The sequence below is a fragment of the Notolabrus celidotus genome, chromosome 14 (genome assembly GCF_009762535.1).
Source record: "Notolabrus celidotus isolate fNotCel1 chromosome 14, fNotCel1.pri, whole genome shotgun sequence".
Classification (NCBI taxonomy): Eukaryota; Metazoa; Chordata; class Actinopteri; order Labriformes; family Labridae; genus Notolabrus; species Notolabrus celidotus.
Genome location: NC_048285.1, coordinates 17,832,734 through 17,852,427, shown reverse-complemented (window position 1 = coordinate 17,852,427; position 19,694 = coordinate 17,832,734). Strand labels below are relative to the sequence as shown.

General features: G+C 41.1%; 1 protein-coding gene across 1 annotated transcript in view; it reads right to left on the bottom strand.

Moving 5' to 3' along the window:
* grik4 (glutamate receptor, ionotropic, kainate 4) overlaps positions 1–19,694 on the bottom strand; it is a 269,756-nt gene that overhangs the window by 27,405 nt on the left and 222,657 nt on the right. Inside the window, 1 exon segment of the mRNA XM_034701916.1 lies at positions 6,022–6,129. Within this exon segment, the coding sequence (XP_034557807.1) occupies positions 6,022–6,129 (108 nt within the window).

Sequence of the window (19,694 nt, the reverse complement as noted above, 5' to 3'; positions counted from 1 at the left end):
AGGAGAAAGTACAGGTGCACACATACATTTATGTAAAATATGCAGAGTGCCAGGTGCACCGGTGGGTGATGTTCACACATGCCACAGAGGAGTTCCCCCTTTTAAAACCTTGGAGTGTTAAAGATGTCTTCACACAACCCTCCGCACTTTCTTCTACTGTTCTTATCCTTAAAAAACCCTCGCTCTCCAGGGCCCAGAAAACTGGCAGCTAAGATATGAATCTCTCAACGGGATTCTGTAGTCCTCTTTGAAGGAGAGCCACAAAAGCTGTGACATTACTCCAAAAAATACTGTGGCATTAGAAAAAGGGGTCAGGTCATGTTAATTTTTTATACAGCAAATTTCAACAAACAGCTTTGTGCTTGGCAGCGCATAAACGGCAGAAAACAGAAGTACAAATGAGATGAAAACAGAGAGAGGAAAAGCACACACAAACTTTGAAATGGGGACAGATCTCTTGTCTGTGAGCAAATTCACTGAGCCCTTGTGCCAACAAATCTGTCTCTCTGTCTGCTTTTATCAGTCGGCAATACGAGCACTATTAAATTCGAACCCATATGTATGTGAGTGGATGTGAGAGCACTCAGTGACACAAGGGTTGTCTGGGAGGATGACCACAAGAGCTGTGGCTGACAGAGATAGAAATGGCTCTAACAGAAAGGACTGAGAGCAGGTTTCAGGCATTAAGAGGAAAAATGGGTCTTGGGAGAGGGTCTCAGGAGGGGATTTAAATATTGAGAGGGGTTGATTCCATAACAATGGCAGCAGGCTGGCACCAAAGACGGATGTCCCCACAGGTAGAGCTCTGCTTCATTTGATTTTGTTTTAGAAAAAGGAATTACAGGGAGTCCTGAATTTTGTGAGCCCTAAGCATGAGAAGTGTTTAGGAGCTTAATTAAATGAGTGATGTATAACACCCAAGGCTGTTCAATGAGTAACTAGTGGCGAAATAAACAGATGTATTTACGTACAGATGGAAAACATCTCAATATGGTAAATGTGTGTATGTGTGCTTGTCCTCTACAGATATCAAAGGCTTTATCCTCACATCTGTGCTGTTTAGCTTCCAAAAATTAACTCTTCCATTCAGTTTTTTATGGCAAATGGGGATGAGTGAAGGTGGTAAGACTTTGCATGGTAAAAACAGAAAGTCAAATTGAATAAAAAGATTCAAGGTGTGAGATTTGATTTCATTTTGAAGATGTGCGCAGTACGAGACCGTCTGCACCTGCAAAGAAAAACAAAGGCAACACCTTCTGTTTAAGCTCTGTTTAGTGATGCTCTGGTTCTGTTTTGCCTCGGCTGCTGGGACCCCGTGATATTTGCTTGCAGGTCTAGGTAATGCTTTTCTTGATACTTCTTCATGCTGGTTTAAAATTGGAATCCAATAATAGGGGAAAGGTCCCCACAAAATCTAATAAAATGCCTTTTTTTGACAAAAATGCACTTGGAAAGAGAATAACTTGTATCTCTGAAAATTCCAGCGGTTTCACAATCCCAATGCAAATCACTTGGGACCAGCAGGAGCTAAAAATATACAGTTGAAATGAAAACAGAGGACTCTCTCTACTGCCTGACGAGCTGCTGCATTTCAGAACAGATAGAAACCACATTACCACACGCTGTGCAAGAGAATTTTATCCCAGGGATAAAAACTGCTATTTTTTTTATCACAGTGTGGTTACTGGGGGTATAAAGATATCATTTCACTGAGACCTTAACAGTGCTTGTAACAAACTTAATCAATGATACAAACACATGGCTTGTGGCCCAGCTGTAAAGTGATAATCAATTGCGTGACTATGTTTTTCCTTTTTTTTTGTCCTGAGGCTGTTCATGAAATTGCCTTCTGAAGGTGATGGCTATGTGTAGGCGTAATGAAACTGCACTGGGGGAAAAGAAAAAAATAATGGGTGCAGATGTCAAAGTGCACACAATAACACACACTAAAACGAATCCTTAGGAGAGCCTCCATTAATACTGTAAGTGGTAGTTGTGGTGGTACAAGCAAACACGGACACACACATAGTCTTCCAGGCCAGCACTAAAGGTAAGGAATTCTTATGGAAGCTTTCAGCCGCAGCTCGTCTGCCGCCAACAAGCCAGATAACAGCGACACGGCAATCACACCATGATGAATGAGCCGTGATAGGCACTGAAAATTGCTCCTTGGTGGCTTCCCAAGTTTGGTCCGTGGACTCTATATCTTGAAAGTAAAATCAAAGCTCTGTGCTCGGCCAATTCTTTCTTTCACACCCTGTTTCTGTTGTGAAAACATTGTCTCATTTGTACTCCCCCTCAACCCAAACACACACACACACACACACACACACACACAGAAAACACACACTCATCTCTCCCCTCCCCTCGCACCCCTCCGCTCCTGTGTGAAATGAACCGTACCATCTGAATTCCAATCAGTCTCAATGAGGCCAGTGAGTTGTTCAGTGGCAAAATATGGCAATATGTCCTTCCCTCATTCCCTCGGCTCCCCAAGCAGATAAGCCAGCCACTCAGAACAACACGTTGGGCCAATTGCCTCTGCTTACAAGCTACTTTGTGTCTTATCGTCTGATTCATCAGTGAGGAGGAGGAGTGACAGGTTTGTGTGTGAGTGTTTGCGTGTATGTGGAGGGATGAAGAAAGGCGTGAAACACATGCAGCTGACTGAATATCTGAATGCTTTTACGCAGCTCCAACATAAATCCATTCATCACACCTGATGGTATACAGCAGAACATAAGATATATCAAATCTCCTGCCGTACAGACACAGGAGAGTTAGTCCACAACATTATATTCTTCTCACGAGGGTAAAGATTCCTAACACATCTGTTCAACTCATTAAAACAAGTCAGTGATTAATTGATGAGCAATTCACCAGCGTTAAAAAGTGGATCAGTCAAAAATAAATGAATTGTGTGAATCTGAGTGATGTTTGTGTTACGCTTAGACATTAGTTTGACATGAGATGAAGTGGATCGACTTGTGATTAATTTATTTTTTCCCCCTCAACACTTGCTGACAGTCAGTCCCATCAGCCATCATCTCACCTCCAATTTGCTATTCAACTCCACTGCAAGGCAGTAGCAGCCAATCACCATGGCTGGTCATTTGTTTAGGAAAATCTCAGTGGTTATTTGAGGGCAAAGGAAAGTCAGCCTAGCAACTTGTAGTCCTATTGTCTTCAACTGTACACAGTATTGTTGACACTGAATTTTGCCAGCTTACTGTTAGCTCTCTGGCCCATGACTGAGCCAGTCAGAAGTTATTCAAAGCAGACTATAAATATCTACTGCTGCCAAGTTACATTTCAGATCTGTATTACTTCCTTGAGTGGTGAGTATTGATGATAACTTTTGGGATGGTAATGGTTTTGAGGGTGTAAGTCCAAGCATTAGGTATTAACATGGAAACTTAAAAAACTTTGAATTTGATTGAAACGCACGAAAGCATCAATGAAATGTTACCATGGTATAAGCAGGCAGCAACCTGCTGCCGCGAGAATTAAAACCAATGCAGACGTGTTAAAAACTGCACTTCCTCGAGTGTCAGCTTGAGGCTGGCTCCAAAAGTTACAAAAACCACATACACACACAAAAACAAAAAAGTAGGCTCAAAGCCCGCCTCTTTACCTCACACTAGCTTGACAGAAGTAAAGTTGAGTTCAGCATTTCAAATATGGCTCCCACCAACGATTGGCTCCAAAACAACGCTTCAGAAACAGACGGGTGATGTCAGGGATACTACGTCCCTTATTCATACAGTCTATGGGTATGAGCAGGATAATGGCCTTTCAGGTATTAATGATCAGGTATAAATGGACAATGTGAAGGACAGAAATGAGTATTCCTACATAAGCTGTCTGTGCAGCAATGGTTGCCTTCTCCTCAGACATTATCCCTTGCACATGCTTAAACGTAGAGCTTTATAGGTGGTCAAACAGCTTCTGAAGTAACTGCTATAATTGATGTCAATGATCATGATAATATAATAATTGATAAAGATGATAATTGATTACTATCACCATAATTGTAAATGCTAATATTGGACCTATTGACTTAAAGGCACTATGAGGAGTTTTTAACTGGCTGAGAAACAGACTGAAACTGATACTGATGCCTCCTTATGACCCTCAAAAGCAAACAAGACCATCCACAAAAACACTGATACCTTCTCTGTTGTCATTTTTAATGACATCTACCCTGAGGGGGTAGATGTCAGATCAGATAATTGCTCTAGAAACATCCTTTTTTGGCTGTTTTATGGCAAGTAATCACATTGTTTGATAAATCTAAATGTTAAAAGACTATAGGATGAGGTTATTGTCTGAAGACACTCATTTTTCATTTACAGGACAAGAGATAACAGGTATCACTTTGTCCACAAGGGGCCGCCAGAATCGATACAAACCAGAAGTTCCTCACAGCAGCTTTAACTGTTATAAATATCATCACCAGTCTGTTATCAACATTGGTGTTTGTGCAAATAATACACAAACTTGTTATTATTTTTTAGAATTGTAGCCTTAGGTCTGTATGAGCAGTAGTTTTTATTGTTGTTGCACTATCTGTCTCTATCCATTTCTTTGTGTTTGTATCCCTCTATTCAACTTTACAATCCCAACATGATCGCAGCCGATGGCTGTTCAATATGAGTATGATTCTATTGGAGGGTTCTGCCTGTTGAAAGGCAAGGTCAAGTTAGTTCATGAGTCTGGTAGGATCACTCAGGGCTTTATTTTTTGCCCTTTTCTATCAATAGGTGGTGGATCACGGCTGTGATGGAAGGAGGTGGAGGGAGGCAAAGGTCTCAAGAGGTTACAGGACATCATGGACCAAGACACAAAAAAAAGGGCAGTTCTCCTTTACCGCTGCTACTTGCTACATGCTAAGTGCTTTTCTCGTGAAGTATTAATGTTGGGTCTTTGTATAACAATATAACAAAGTGTTCAATTTTGAGATAACATTTATCATAAATTGGTGTTATACTAATTAAGATGAATTGATTGATTAAAAGTTTTTTTTTTTCTTTTCACAAGTACTTCCATTCATGTTGTTATAAACGACTTGGCTCAACTTTTCTTGAAGGAAAGACAGCCTGAAAGTGTTAACTGTTTTGACAACACTGTTTTCAGAATTCAATGTGTTAAGAGTACAAAACAAAGAAGTCAAAAGGGACAGAGCTCTTGAAGACAGATTAAGAAGGCAGCGGGCCATTCACGCTTCTATAAACAATTTTGCTGCAAATGCCTTTAAAAAATTTTTAGAAGTTTGTTTTAACTTGTCCTCTTCATTAATACATAAATGAAATGTTTCATGTTCATTGTTGTTCAATCAGTCTTCCTATAAAGACAATGAATTTTGTTGATTTGTCATACTTTGTTAGGCAGCTTGATAACAAAGACAGGGGAAGCTGGAGCGGAATTTTTAAGTGACAGCATTGTTTTTTTTGTTTTAAATTATGAACTCGTGTTCATTCAATTCATTAACTGTTCATTCATGATTAATTTATTCATGATTCAGACACTAAACACACTTGTTAAAAAACTGTAGATGTCAACTTTAAATGAAGCTGAGATTAAGGAAAAAGAACAATCTTGTATTTTCCTTTTGCTCTTCAGGATTAAATCATGGTTGATAAATGACGTAGCCAGTGAGGAACCTGCAACAAAGCAGCTTCATTTTGTAACAGGTAGCATGGGAGGCAGTGAGAAGTAGCACTCACAGGATCTTTATTTACAACAGAGGCTGAGAAAGGCTGACATGGTGAATTATTAGCTCCTGCTGATGCACTGTGATGTACCCTCATCTGAAGTACTCAGGGCAAAACAATTGCGCAGCAGCACTTCCTCTGATCCCAAGAGGACCGAGTTTGGATCTGAAAATACAAAATGGGCTTTTGATATGGTAATTGTCTGTCAACCACAGAATGTCAGCCACATGTAACTCAGCCTGGGAGTTGAGCTAATAAAATCAAGCTGTGGATGTGTGCGTGCCGGTGTGCATACAGTAGGACTTACTAATATTGTCGTGATGGTAAGAGTGGTGTTGAAGAGGGTGTCTGTCACATTGATTGATGGAAGCTTTCTCTCCATGGACAGTCCATCTTCAGAGTGCCACAGGCCAATCTGGAAAGAGCACACACACACACACACACACACACACACACACACACACACACACACACACACACACACACACACACACACATAGATAAGTCACTAAGTCCATCAGCTGAAAAAGGCCAGCAAAAACAATCTGAACAGTCCTGAATTGTCTCCCTCTTCCCTAAAAGAAACCAATATGACCTTACAAAACACAGGACTGGAAAAATGCAGTGGACAGGTCACCATGTTGTGAGATGAGAGAAAAACCCAGCAAGACTGCAGGAGGAAACAAAAAAAAACACGTGTCTTCCTCCTCAAGGAGCAAACACAGGGCATGTGTTCAATCAGAGGCAACAGAATGCATTCATTAAACCAATTACCGGCAAATCCTGTGGCGCAGAGCCACAGTCTCATTTTCATTACAGCTTGAGTGGGGATTCACACCTCCACCTCACACGCTCTCTTTCCTGCTACTCTCATACAATCTGTCTCTGCCATCTCCTCTTTCGTTCATTTATTTGCTCGACCCAAGTTTGACAATCTCCCACTCCACAACGGCAGTGTCTGCAAACATGAACTTTTAGTGAATCTACTTTGCTTCTTGCTACTTTCTCTTTCTTTCCTCCGGTTTACCATAATGGCACTGACAGGAAAGAACCTTGATGATTTGTATGCACCGACCTTGAAGGATTTTCATGCCTCCTCTAATGGTGGGGAAAACTCTGCAACCCTGGAGCTTATTAAAATCTCTCCAGGTGCAGGGTAAAGTAAAAATGCTCTACAATGAAGGCTGTTTTTCTTAGTTTTGACATAAGGACAGTGCTCTGACTTCTCCACTGACTGCTAATTTACACTCTCCCTGGGCCCCGGTGTGCCATATTAGATCTTTATTATTCACATTTTAAGCGGCAGTATCTTTGCTAGTGATTATACGGTTGGAGTAATGTAACACATGGTGTCACAACATGGGCAGAGCTATCAGGAAAACAATTTCCTCTTAAAGCATGGTAACTTCACAAGCTGTCATTTATTACATTTACGCCACTGACACAAAAAATTCAAGGTCAGTGTCACCAATACATGAAGCCATTTTCCGTATGTTGGCACCATTTTAAGATGAATCGCTTCCAAGAAAGTATGTATTTTTATTAGATTATGTTACATCCATTAATGTTATGAATCTCCTGTATAGATTGAATACATGAGCGGGGGGCTGAGGAGTTCTGAACAGCTCTTTGGGAAATGAATTAAAAATTACATTTACATTCAAACTCATTATGTAAACACTGCCAGACTGTGGAGAAATAAGATCCCTTATCATAATTATCAACCTCCATCCATTAGGAATATTCTATAGGAGTAAATGAGAAAATATGGATTTTAATTTAGACTTGATGCATTGCTGGTGTGATCCAATCCTCATCACTACAATGAGTTATCTGATCACATGCTGGAAAGCCTTAGGGAGTTCTCTTCTTGGCTGGAGTCACACCAAAGAGGATGAACTGTTAGAGGATCAGTGATTGAAGTCAGACTAAAAAAGTGCCACAGTAAACAAAGCTCTTTATGCTTGATAATAGTTGGTTTCAATGCCAAAACTCTCAAGAGACTTCAACCCATTCATGTTGATCAGTGCCTAAATTTGGAAACTGTTAAATCTATCTTCAAACACAGACGCTGAATTCTGATGTGGGATATAAAAAAAACAGAAGAGAGAGCTCCCAGAATCAAAGATTTCCTTTGAGACTATATGATCAAAAAGATCTTTCCTTCCATTTCCTCTGGTGCACTTGTTGGGAGAAACAGCACCTTGCTCACACAAATAGACTGTAGTGCTACCCGAACCCCCTTCCCTGCTCAACAGACTTCTCACTCACAGCAGCTGACGGCCTCCAGAGACAGAGAGGGGGAGAAAATGTGAACATGCTGTAGCACGACCGAAAAAGGGGACCTGTGAAATATGGTGTTCAGCAATCAGCGTACACAATCAGTTGTCAGAGCCTGTGGAGGTGGTGGGAGGTGGCTGAGGCTCAGCGGGGCTCAGCAGGTGTCAGCGAGGGTCTGAGCATAAGGGTGACTGTGAGGGTAATGGGATGAGGTGGCACCGTGACTCCTGCCCACGGACAGGAGGTGGAGAGAGAGGGTGGGGATAAAGGAGAAGGATCTGTGAACGGGAAAGGAGAGGAAGAAGCATATGCTGGCGGGGGAGGAACTGGCCCTTTGGTGGCCCTGCCATCAACTCTCTCTGCGCTGGGAGGGGGGAGAAAATAGAGCTGTGTTGTCTGAGTCAGTTCGATGAGCAGGAAGGAAGATGTTTACATCAGCTAATGTAAGCAGGGATGCAAGTTTGAGAGCAAAAACACGTTGACATTTATCAAATCGACTAAAAGCCTTAAAGGTTGTAATTATTCCTTCAGAGACTTCATGCAATAAATTACACTTTTTTTTATTGATCTCTACGGTAAAATGTGAGGCTGCTCATTATATAGAACAAACAGGATAAAAAAGATGACAACAGACTGTTGAAAAGTTAGAGGAAAGAGGAAACCAATATACAACTAATTAAAGTAATGAAATATTAAAAAGCGCACCACGTAGCTACTATCATTCTGACAGCACGGAAAGAACATCAATTATCTTACACCATTTTCCTTGGAGCACATTTTGTAATTAATCTGTAGGTTGTGCTAACTTTTAAGTGAAGGGAACGCCAACCATGGCATTAATCACGGAGATGCAACAGCGTTAAACCATTGCATAAAACCTCATTACACATGCAGCACTACATGAGAATCTATTAGACTCGTAAGCTTTTATCACAGAGAGAGAGGAAGCTGCACATCGTCATACACCAGACTGTGTTTGTGTGCAACAATATAAATAGCTGTAACTTGGAGTTTCTCATTTGTGGAATCATTAATTTGGTTTTTACACTGCAATTATAAGAGGTAACTTGTGTTGCCGTGCAGCCAGTGAATCCAGGAAACAGATTTCAAAGTTTAGATTGTTCGCAAATACTGTGCGATATTTATTTTCTTGAGAAACCGGGAGGCAGGAGGAAGAATAGGGTATAATAAGAGAGAGGGGACTAGGAGGGGAGCAAGAGGAAAAGACTGAGAGAGAAGGAGAAAGATGCAGGGGAATGTCAATCACTTACTGAATAGGTGCCGCAAGGCTGGCGAATGGAAAGAAAATCAATGAGAAAGTATAAGAAGCAGCCAGCTAGGGAGCCACACCATAAGGTAGTGGGAACAAGAGAAAGAGATGGCAACTGGGGGACAGAAAAGATCGGCAAACACAGACAAGCATGCTGAAATACAGAAAGGGAGAGAGGGAGCGTTAATGTGAATGTATATTAAAGAGAAAGAGAGAGAGAGAGAAAGAGAGAGTAGGAGGGAGAGAGAGAAGGCGACAACAAGTGGAACTACACACCCAGCAACAGATTACCCAGGGTTTCCTCTGCAACCTGGAATTACAGCACAAAGAAAAGATTAGGGGAGCTGCTCACTGAAGCGTCAGGATTGGCTGATTTTCCTGTCAGAAAAAAGCCGTGTCCAATAAGGTGTGGCAAACTGCACTGTGACAGACGCATCCATCATATATGAGAGAGGCAATAGCTACCATTATCAAACATTATGTCATACAGCCCACTTACACCGAGGCTAAAGCATTCAGGTGTCAAGGCGCTGCAAATGAGTCTCAGTCAAGGAAGCATTGTGTGTGTGTGTGGGTCTGCCTGTTTGTGTCTCTGTGTAATGCAGAGCCATCATTTCCTCGTGGGCCTCTGAAAATGGACTCTTATTGTTCTTATAGCAACATTATGCTTTCCTAGCTTGATGAAAACATGCTGAAGTAGATGCAGTTTCTACCCATCAGCACACATTACCACCGGTTGAATCAGCAGCTAGCGCCCAGTTAAACCAAGACAAGGGACAGTTATATTTAGAGCGCATCCACTCTGCCTCACATAGATCGCAGTGTTCAAATTACAGGCAAAGCCATTGTATTAGTGTGTGCTCCTGTGTCACTGTTAGGGATGTTTTCTCTGTGGAACAGTGAGTGGGGAAAATGGGCCATCTTTATACTGACGCTCTCTGTGGTATGACTCATCACCGACAGGGATGAGAGCAATAAGGGCGGCGCCTCAGGCAAACTTCAGGGGCTAGACAGATGAGGGTGGTGGTGTAGGTGGTTGGCACTGCCATACAGTAAAGAGAAGAAAGTTGTAACTCAGAGCTGTTTGAAGAAAATAATCCACAGTCAAGTATTTTTCTTGCAAAACTCTTGCTATTATTTCCTGCCTGTGAAGAAAATCACGGCACAGGTTGACCTGGTTACAATTATAAATCTGGTGTTTCTTAACAGTCTTAACTGTGCTTGTTAATTTAAAGTACGAACTGTTCTTTTAGATCCAGCAATTATTTCTAAGGCTCGTCAGCTCACTCGTTATTTGGCATTTTTCAGTGAATGAAGGCACGGCTTGTTCCATCGCCGTAATGAGACAAAAGCTCTGGGTTTAGGAGGAGGTCTTTCAGCTGTCAGAACAGCTCTTCAAAGCAGCGCTGCAAGTTCTCCAATAGCTGCATCCCCTGCAGAGCAGACAACAAACAACGGATGCCCTCGCAGCGACAGTCCCAGCTCAGCCTTTGCCCACACTGACGTTTGGCTCTTCAAATGTCTTCATTTGAGTGGAAATACAGGGGACAGAGATGGACTTTTAGGGGTTCAAAATGCTTATAATCCAATTCTACACTATTCTGGTACTTCAAACTGTTTCAAAAAGTAATCTGAAGATATTTAAGTACTTTTTATTCATATGAAATATGAAAAAATTCACAGCAGTTCAAAAGATATGGTGTGCATGTTTACCTCTGCATTGTCAAAGTAAGAATTTCAGCTTTATTCATGGATATGAGCTATCGCAAAGACCCCACAGAATGAATTTACTGTGCTAAAACATCCTACACTCATTTCTGGAAGGCTGCATTAATAAAGATTAGTTTGTATACTCAGTCAGAAGCTTGGGTCAGAAGAAGAACTTGTTACTAACCATTACCACTGTATTGGAATATTTGCTAAGATTTTGCTCAGTTCTTTTTAAAAAACCTTTAGAGAATATGTTATTTTTGTTGTTAGAATGAAGTTGTTTGATAATGAAAAAAAATTACATGAATCAAACTAAAGGATTCTAACAAGGCAAGAACAAATAAAACAATACCTTTAATGTTACAATGTATGGCTGCACTGTAGATACATTACATCCAGAGTCTTGGTAAAAATTTCAAAGCTGCACTCTGCAGACTGATAAAAACAGAGGCACAGAGGCAAACTTGCAGGCACAAAGGCACAGAGGCACTCAGGCACATACACATAAATTTGCATGTACATGCATATTACACACATACACACACTCAAACACTCACATACACACACGAACGCTGATACACACAAAACCAGCCAACCAACACATACACAGTCTCACCCAGCCTTGAAATCCGTTAAGACTGGGGGATCTTGCAAAACAGCTCATCCATTCCGCTTTTGATCTATTCCCCATCTCCAGCCTGCAAAGTGCAAACTGAGAAAAACAAAAGAGGAAAGGGGACTGCTGCACGTCTCTGAGAGACCAAACAAAGGAGAGGAGCCGAGACACACAGAGGATGCCGGTGTGTGTGTGTACTGGTGCTGTTATACTCTGCCTAGACATATTCAATATGAATTCCAATATGTAGTATAAGACTTTGAACTTTGAGCCAACTGATGATTCAGTAGGACTGCATCCATTTCTTGTTTCATCTCATGCAACGTTATTGTTTGACATCTCTATTGGTTATGATGCAATATGCATTGACTGGTGCCACAGAACTTGCGTGACAAACCCGTACTAACTGGAACATGTTTAACACTGATGTGATTTGTTTACACTCGGGGGAAAGCAGTTGCTTCAAACTTCGTTTTGAAACTGACTTAAGGTTTCCTCCGAGGTTTTGAATGAGTCTCGATCAACATGCAAGAAAAATAAATAAATCTCAGAAAGCTCTTGAGGGAGAATATGTCAAAAAGTGACTAATATGACTTGTAAACAATGTGTCCCAGCTTTCCACCATTCCAATATGTTTACATCAGCAGCTGTATCGTGCAGCTGACACAGTCTTCACATCTTTGCCGAAAGTGACGCTGTGTGTGTGTGGCGTGTGAGTTTAAGAGTCAAAAAAAACATCAAGTCAGATTTCATTAGCTTAACTAGTACATGCGCGCACAAGTTGCACACGGCCTTATAGTCAGAATCACAGAGTCATATCAGACTAGACATTCTAACTATACTTCAAAAGCAATAAATTAAATTACATTTATGACTTGTGATTAGTATTCATCCCCATTGAAGAAAATTAAATGAGAGGAAATTTCATAAAAATTGTTTCTTTTTAAAATTCATAGCTTCTGTGACCTCCAGGACTGTCTGCAACACTCACAACATTTAACTTATAAAACAGGCAGCCGTTATGCAATAAACTGGAATAGACAAAGGCTCTCATAAACTAGTCCAAGGCTTTGTGACTGAGTATTACTGACATTAGCAAGGGGGGTGGTAGTTTTTTAAACTTATATAACACATTGCTATGTCAGAACACTTTTTCCAATTCAATAGTGATATGATAAGAAGTAAAATCACTGAAGAAAGCATGTCACCAGAGAGATTAAAACAACATTAAAAATGGAGTGAACCCATACTAAAGTTTGTTTGAAGGCGTGACAGGAAAGATTGCCCCGAATTCAAACTTTTAAGTTTAACTTTTGGGCAGATGGATCCAAGACCAGATCCAAATTTCCCTCTGGAAAGGCACAGAGCACCTTAAGTCATTTCCATGTAACAAAGCAGAAATTGGGGGAAAAGATGGCACAGAAACAAGGTGATTAATGAATGATCATCAGACATTAATGTGGTTTGACAAGCTACAAGTTCCAGTAGCCAGAAACACTGTTAACATAGTGAAGATAAACACTCAAATTCAGACTGCTCGTCATGCTTATTCATGCTTTAATGTTCCAATCAGATTATGGGAACAATAGACAAAACTTTGATTAAAAAAAAGTACAAAGAAAACAAGAAGTCTGTCTCCAGGAGGTTTTTGAGTCCTAATCCTCAGAGACAGTAAGCAACTTTTCAGGCACACTGTTAATTACTGTGAAATAATACGGCTGCATGTCATACTGGTCACTAAAGACAGACTTCATTCCGGTATTTCTTTTCCCCTGCTGGCAAATAACAGCTCCTCACTCTATTCTTTGTCCCCAAATATTCAGTTATCCAATATTCTCCTTGTTCACTACCAGATTGGGCATCAGGAGAGTTTAAACACAGATTTTACATGTCTCTGGCATTTTATGAAATTTCTGGGACAATTTCTCTGTGAGGTCGTATTAAATCTTGACCCTGATATAGATTTACATAAAGTGATTTATGGCAGAACTTCATTTGCTGGCCAGGAATTAATTCCCAACAGCAGAACATCTTGTTTTAAAAAGGCCACCTGGAGCACCTTTACATCTGATTAAAACTCAGATGGTGTGTGATAAAACTTGCTGTAATCATTGTTTTGAAATTACACAGCTTTAACAAAGACACACACTCATTCTTTTCCCTCTCTAGCTCTCACTCTAACACAAGCACACACACACACACACACACACACACACACACACAGAATCAAAGATGGAAATATGCTTTAACTTCACAGCTGGAGGAGATCAGAGAGCTGCCTCAGTCTCTAAACTCACTCTAACCTTAGTGGCAGTAGCTCGAGCATATAAGACTCTGTGCGTCTATCAGACCTTGTTAAGATGTACTCATCTCTGCTGGAGCCTGAGGCAGAGAAAGAGATCCAAGCCATGTCATGATGTGCCGAGCTGCACCGGGCTCCTATGATAATGCCCTTCAAGAAAGGTAAAAAGGTGGAGGCTGTGTTGGATCTGTCGACCTGCTGTGCACCACCCAACACCTCTCATCCCCTTACATTTTTCTTCCTTCCCCTCTACGTCGCTGTACCTGTTCCCTGCCCTCCCTTACCCTCCCTCATGTTGCAGCAGCAGAGAAATTGAATTGAGTGCATCTGCATCTGCAGCAGCGGGGGCATCTGGAGTAATAGTGTTCTCAAAGCTGTGGTGGGAGCAAAGAATAAGGGAGGGAGAAGGGAGGGGGAAGGAAGGGAAAAACCAGATTGCCGTAATAAACGCAGGAGCGGCGCTGACAGGAAATAAATAAATCCAATAGAAAAAGAGAAAGAAATTGAACGAGCACATTCACCTTTTAACTGGGGGAAGTGTTGTGTAAATAACACCGCTCAAATCATTTCTTGCAAATTGAAGTGGTACCCAGGCAGTATGTATGTGTGTTTGTGTCCCAACAGTGACATATAAGCATGTGTGTGTCTCCATAAGTTATTCCAGGAACTCAGCATTCCCTCAGATACAGGAAGGAAGATGCAGATAAAAAGGGTCTCTTCTTACTGGATTACCTCTGTTCAGAGGCTCCTCCTCTTAAGACCTTGACACAAGGACACCTGGGGACTGATGTTTATTAAAAAAAAGGAAAAAAGGCAATCTTGCTGTAAATGCTAAAATGATAATTCAGGAGATTGGAAAGGATGTGCCAGGGCAGGTCAGGATGATTTAACATTTTATCGACAATTTCCTCACAAAGACTTACTATGGGTGTGCACACGCAGAGAAAGGAAAACACGAGACAGAAATGCGTGGGGGGAACACACCATTGGAAAAATCAATATCCAAGGTTAAAATTAAGTGTACTGCAGCCAAGGCTTCTGTTTATTTACATCAGAGGAACAAATGGTTTGAGCTGCAGCTGCCGCTGCTGAATTAGAGGCAAAATCTATTCAGGAGGGAAAATAATCAAAATGAATTTGACTGCAGTGTTGAACATGACGGGAGTATTCTCTACCTGAGACAGGAGCTTAATCAGTTCTTTTTATTTTGGCAATTCACTTTTAAAGCTGCAGCAAATGTAATCTACCCTGATAAAAGGGATTGGTAGGGACACTTGCTTTCTAATTCAGTAAATCTGTCTGGGGTTGTTTGGGCAGCTTGTGCATTCGCCTGGAGATGGATTTCTATTACTGCAGGGGAAGTAATAGAAAAAAGAACACATTTCAAGTTATTTTTTATGAGAATACACTTCTTGGATATAGGAAGCAGGCTTTCAATGCTGCATAAAATATAGTGAGGAGGAATGTGCAGCTTCAGGGACAACTACTGTAAGAGGTCACGAGACAAATGCCTCAAACTCTTTCATGCTTCTTTGAACTTTGTTTTTACAGCTACTGCAGTTTGGCTCAGTTTCTGTGTCTGATAGCCATCAACCTTGCAAGCTTCATAAAAACACATTATGATGGTACTGTAATGTCTAAGCCAAATCTATTTCTGAGCATCAAATTGTGCGAAGATCCTGTGGATTCGATAATGAGAACAATTTGCTTTGAGTCATGCTGCTGTCGGCCTTTGGCCTTTTCTACTTTCACTCTCTGCTCTGTGGCCTCTTACAGTCTCTCCAACTGACTTTTAGACTAAAAATATTTCTCTCTTTAATCTCTCTCTCTCTTTCAGGCTGTGTCTACAGCAAAGCTGTGATTAAGTGCCTCTATTAGAAAACTTAATTAGTGATTCTGTTCTCTCCAGGACCTGGCTAAGATTGTCTGAAACTCTGCAGCCCCCTGCCACGTAAAGAGATGCACACATATGTACAATGTATGACCACACACACAAACAGGGAAATACACTAATGCAGCTTACATAGCACCTTTTCTTTCTGCACCATCACACAACAGAGCTTAGCGCTGTAACAGACAACAGCTTGCCAACCACAAACTGCAATAATTACTCATTTTACAGCTTCCTCTAGTTAACAGGCGTGCTGCTGTCTGTGAGCTCCATGCAGAAAATGAGGGCCAGTGTAAGGAGGCCAGGGGGCTGCAGAGAGGCTGGCCCGCTCTGTCAGTATATATTTGTGTGTGTGTTGTTGTGCAGAGTGTTTGTTTTGGAAAAAGATTTGTGCCTCTGCTTAACATGCATAGATGATGACGGAGCTTGATGTGTGTGATTGCGTGCAGAGCCAAGAAGCAGGCGGTGGGGGCTGGCACCAACCCCATCACAAACAAGTGCTGTCACAAACACACACACAGGAGTATAAACATGAAAAGCAGGCATGCAGATGAACACACACATAAGCACGACAGCATATAACCCCTATGAAGGGATGTCAGATCAGGTCACAGTCCTACAGGTTTTACAGTTAATCGACAACAGCTTTCATACTTTGACCATACAGAGTATGATGTGATCCATTCCAGTAACAAGGCTGATGAGTTTGGAAAGCGCTCTTTGATGTTTGGGGAGAGAAGAAAGCAGCCGAGTCTTCACAGCAGCAGGTTGAGTTATATTAGCCATTTGTATAAATCCAAATGATACTGTTTTATGATGAAGCCCTGGTGTTTGCACCATCTGGAGAATACACTGGCAGAGAAACGTCCACTCTCACACACGCTTCTTCATATTAGACTTCTTTATCTAGCTCATTACACTGCTTTTTGAATAGACGTGGGAAAGGATATAGAGGATTACAGCCAATTCCTTTGATATAATATGCTTAGCTGTTTCAATGAGAAATACTGTAGGTGTGAAGGTCAATGTTGTTGCCTCTCGTATTAGGTGTGGTGACAGCTTAAGTAGTGCCCCAGCTGTTATTAGACACGCAGAAATATCGTTTAACTGGTTTGAATTTTATGGCTCCATTTTTGCCTTGTTTCGTCCTGTCCCATTTCTCCTTGCTCGCCCTTTCTGTCTCATTTATTTTCCACCTGTCATCCTCTTTTTTTCATCTCTCTTTCCCCTACTCTCTCTCCCACTCCACCTGCCTCTTGATGATTGTTGTTGGTTACAGGTGCTGGTGGTGCCTCTGCCAGACCATTAGACACTACCATGCCAACTTTATTACACCATCATCATTGGCCTAACTGGCTGCCAACACAGGAGCAGCTGGGAAATTTACTTTGCCTGCCAAAATGAAACAAATAAAGAATTTTGCATCGTGCAGCCGTATCAAAATCAGGAAATAAGGCGGGCTAATTTAAGTGTCATCTAAAATGATTATTTATAGGTACTAGGTGGGTTCATTTCGGATTTTATTTCAGAATATTTCTCACTATCGTACATTTTACATTAGACCATAATTGGTCCAATATCACTTTTTAATTATTCAACAATTAATCATTTCAATTTAAGAAATAAAAAGAAGTCTGGTTTCCTGGTTTGGAGATCTAAATGAAAATCCTAAATAAAACATTTCAGAAATCAGTCTGTCAACATTACAGAAACGCTCTGGGGCTTGAAAAGGTTAACACCTTATGCATCAAATTCTGCAATAAATCACCTAAAAGTTTTGGATGCTGTTAAACTCAGAGGTCAAACTGTGTCCAATGTACAGAGGCTGTAGACTTCAAAGCCTTGGTTCAAATCAATCACTCCTCACTGTCTCTTCCTGGTTTACTACTGTATCTACTCTCCCATTCTCTGAATAAAGGCACGACAAAGTCCAAAGATTATCTTAAACAAAAAGACAATTACAATTGAGATTTGGTGTAACATAGGTCTTTTTTTCATGAGATTGCCCACTGACAAATGTGGAGCTCTTTTGTAAAGACAAAGCATGAATCACATTCTCTAAACTTAATAAGCATGAGGGATGATTAACAATGAAGTCAGAGCTGATAGCTGCAAAGTACATCCAATGACTGGTGCTCCTTACTCAGAATTTGAAAAGGAAACAGGAAGTCATGCAGAAAACTAACTGTGATGGTGACTAAACCGAGTACTGGCGGACCAACAAACAGATAAGTAGATAAACAGATACAATCCAATAGATGGGTAGATAAATTAACCTAAATATGAAGCAGACTGAGCACTAGGGCGATATTGTAATGTTTGGAAACGCTTGTTTGAGAAATTCAATTTGTGAACATGATTGGCTATAGAGTGATGGACCCCTGAGGAGGCGATGCATACGCATGTGAGGCGATCTGTAGCGCAAACAAAGGGCTGGAAATAAGGGAGCAGTGGGTGCTATCGACTGAGAAATGAGAGAAGAAGAGAGATAGAAAAATGGAGGTTGGCAGCTGTATACAACATGCCTCTTGTCTTTCCTCTCCACTAAGAGTTGAATTGAAGCTGATACAAGACATTGTTTTCTGTTTTTCCAGCTGCATCTTGAATTAAGCCTTCTTCTTTAATTTGCACTGACTGCTGAGAAACAGTGTGGGTGTTGTTGATTATGATGCTACTACTCAATTTGAGCTAAACAAAAGACCTGTCATATCAATGTCTCTTTTGTTGATTTGCAAATATCTGGCTAAGAGTATGCATATAGGTGTGGGTGTGTGAGTGTGCAGTGAGCCACTGTGCGTAACACTGCCAAGGCCTTGGCACCGCCAGTGTCTGTTTGTCTGCAGCAGCCCCAACCAAACAGCATGTGGGAGGTGTAACTCAGCAACACAAACAACACCCTCACCCCGCCCCACGTCTAACACCTTCCCTCTCCATTACCATACCTGGCAGGGCTGCTTTATAATACTCCTGGTTGAAATCATTGCATTAAACCTGATAGCATTATCCTTCTGTTGACTGGCTCAGTGCCAGCATAAAGAGAGGACATGAGGAGATGCAGACAAGGTTAATAAAGGCAGATGGGTGGCTGTCTGACCCTTTCACAGATTGCTTCGGTAAGATTTTTCTCACATTCAGGCCGGATCTCAATCTCATCTTTCATGAATAACATTCTGATTGAAGGGTCAAAAGTTTTAAAACAGATTTTGTGACACTCAGGCATTCATCTTGATACTGTCGCACCATCTCTACCATCACTGTGGAACAAGAACTACCAAAAATGCGGTTGATAATAAAGCACAAATAAAAATATTTGCTGCAGCACACTGGTGAGGGTGTTTTGGATGATGGATATATTAATACCATCATATATAATGCATCGGTGACAGAAAAACGTAATAGTCATGGGAGCACAGAAAAGCACAGTAAAGCTGTTGGAGTGGGAAACAGGTATATCCAGGGGGAACAAACATTTATTGTTAGGTATAGCGCCATGAAAAGCATAAACTTGAGGGATTATAGTTATCGCTTCACATCAAACATCAGGCCTGTAAGGTGAAAAGTGAAATATTTAGACCTGGCATTTATAGAAAACATAGTTTAAGGTGTTGTAAGCAGATAGTCAGGAGTAATCCCTTTATTGAAAAGGCTTTGTGAAAGCCGTGAGGAGGCAGAGACAATGAAAGGACGAGAAAAAAAGAAGAAAGGAAAACTGAATGCAGTGTAGTTCAAAAGAGCAAAGCAGGAGATGTTTGTTGCATTGTGTTTCAATATGCGTTTGTGTCTAAAAGTGGTATTGAAAGCTCAGGGGTTGAGAGTTTAATTAATTTTTCTCCCTCCACTCTGGCTGCAACAACCAGAGTAAGAACAGCAGTCATACCACAGATTCATGTGATGGACGAGATAGTAGCATA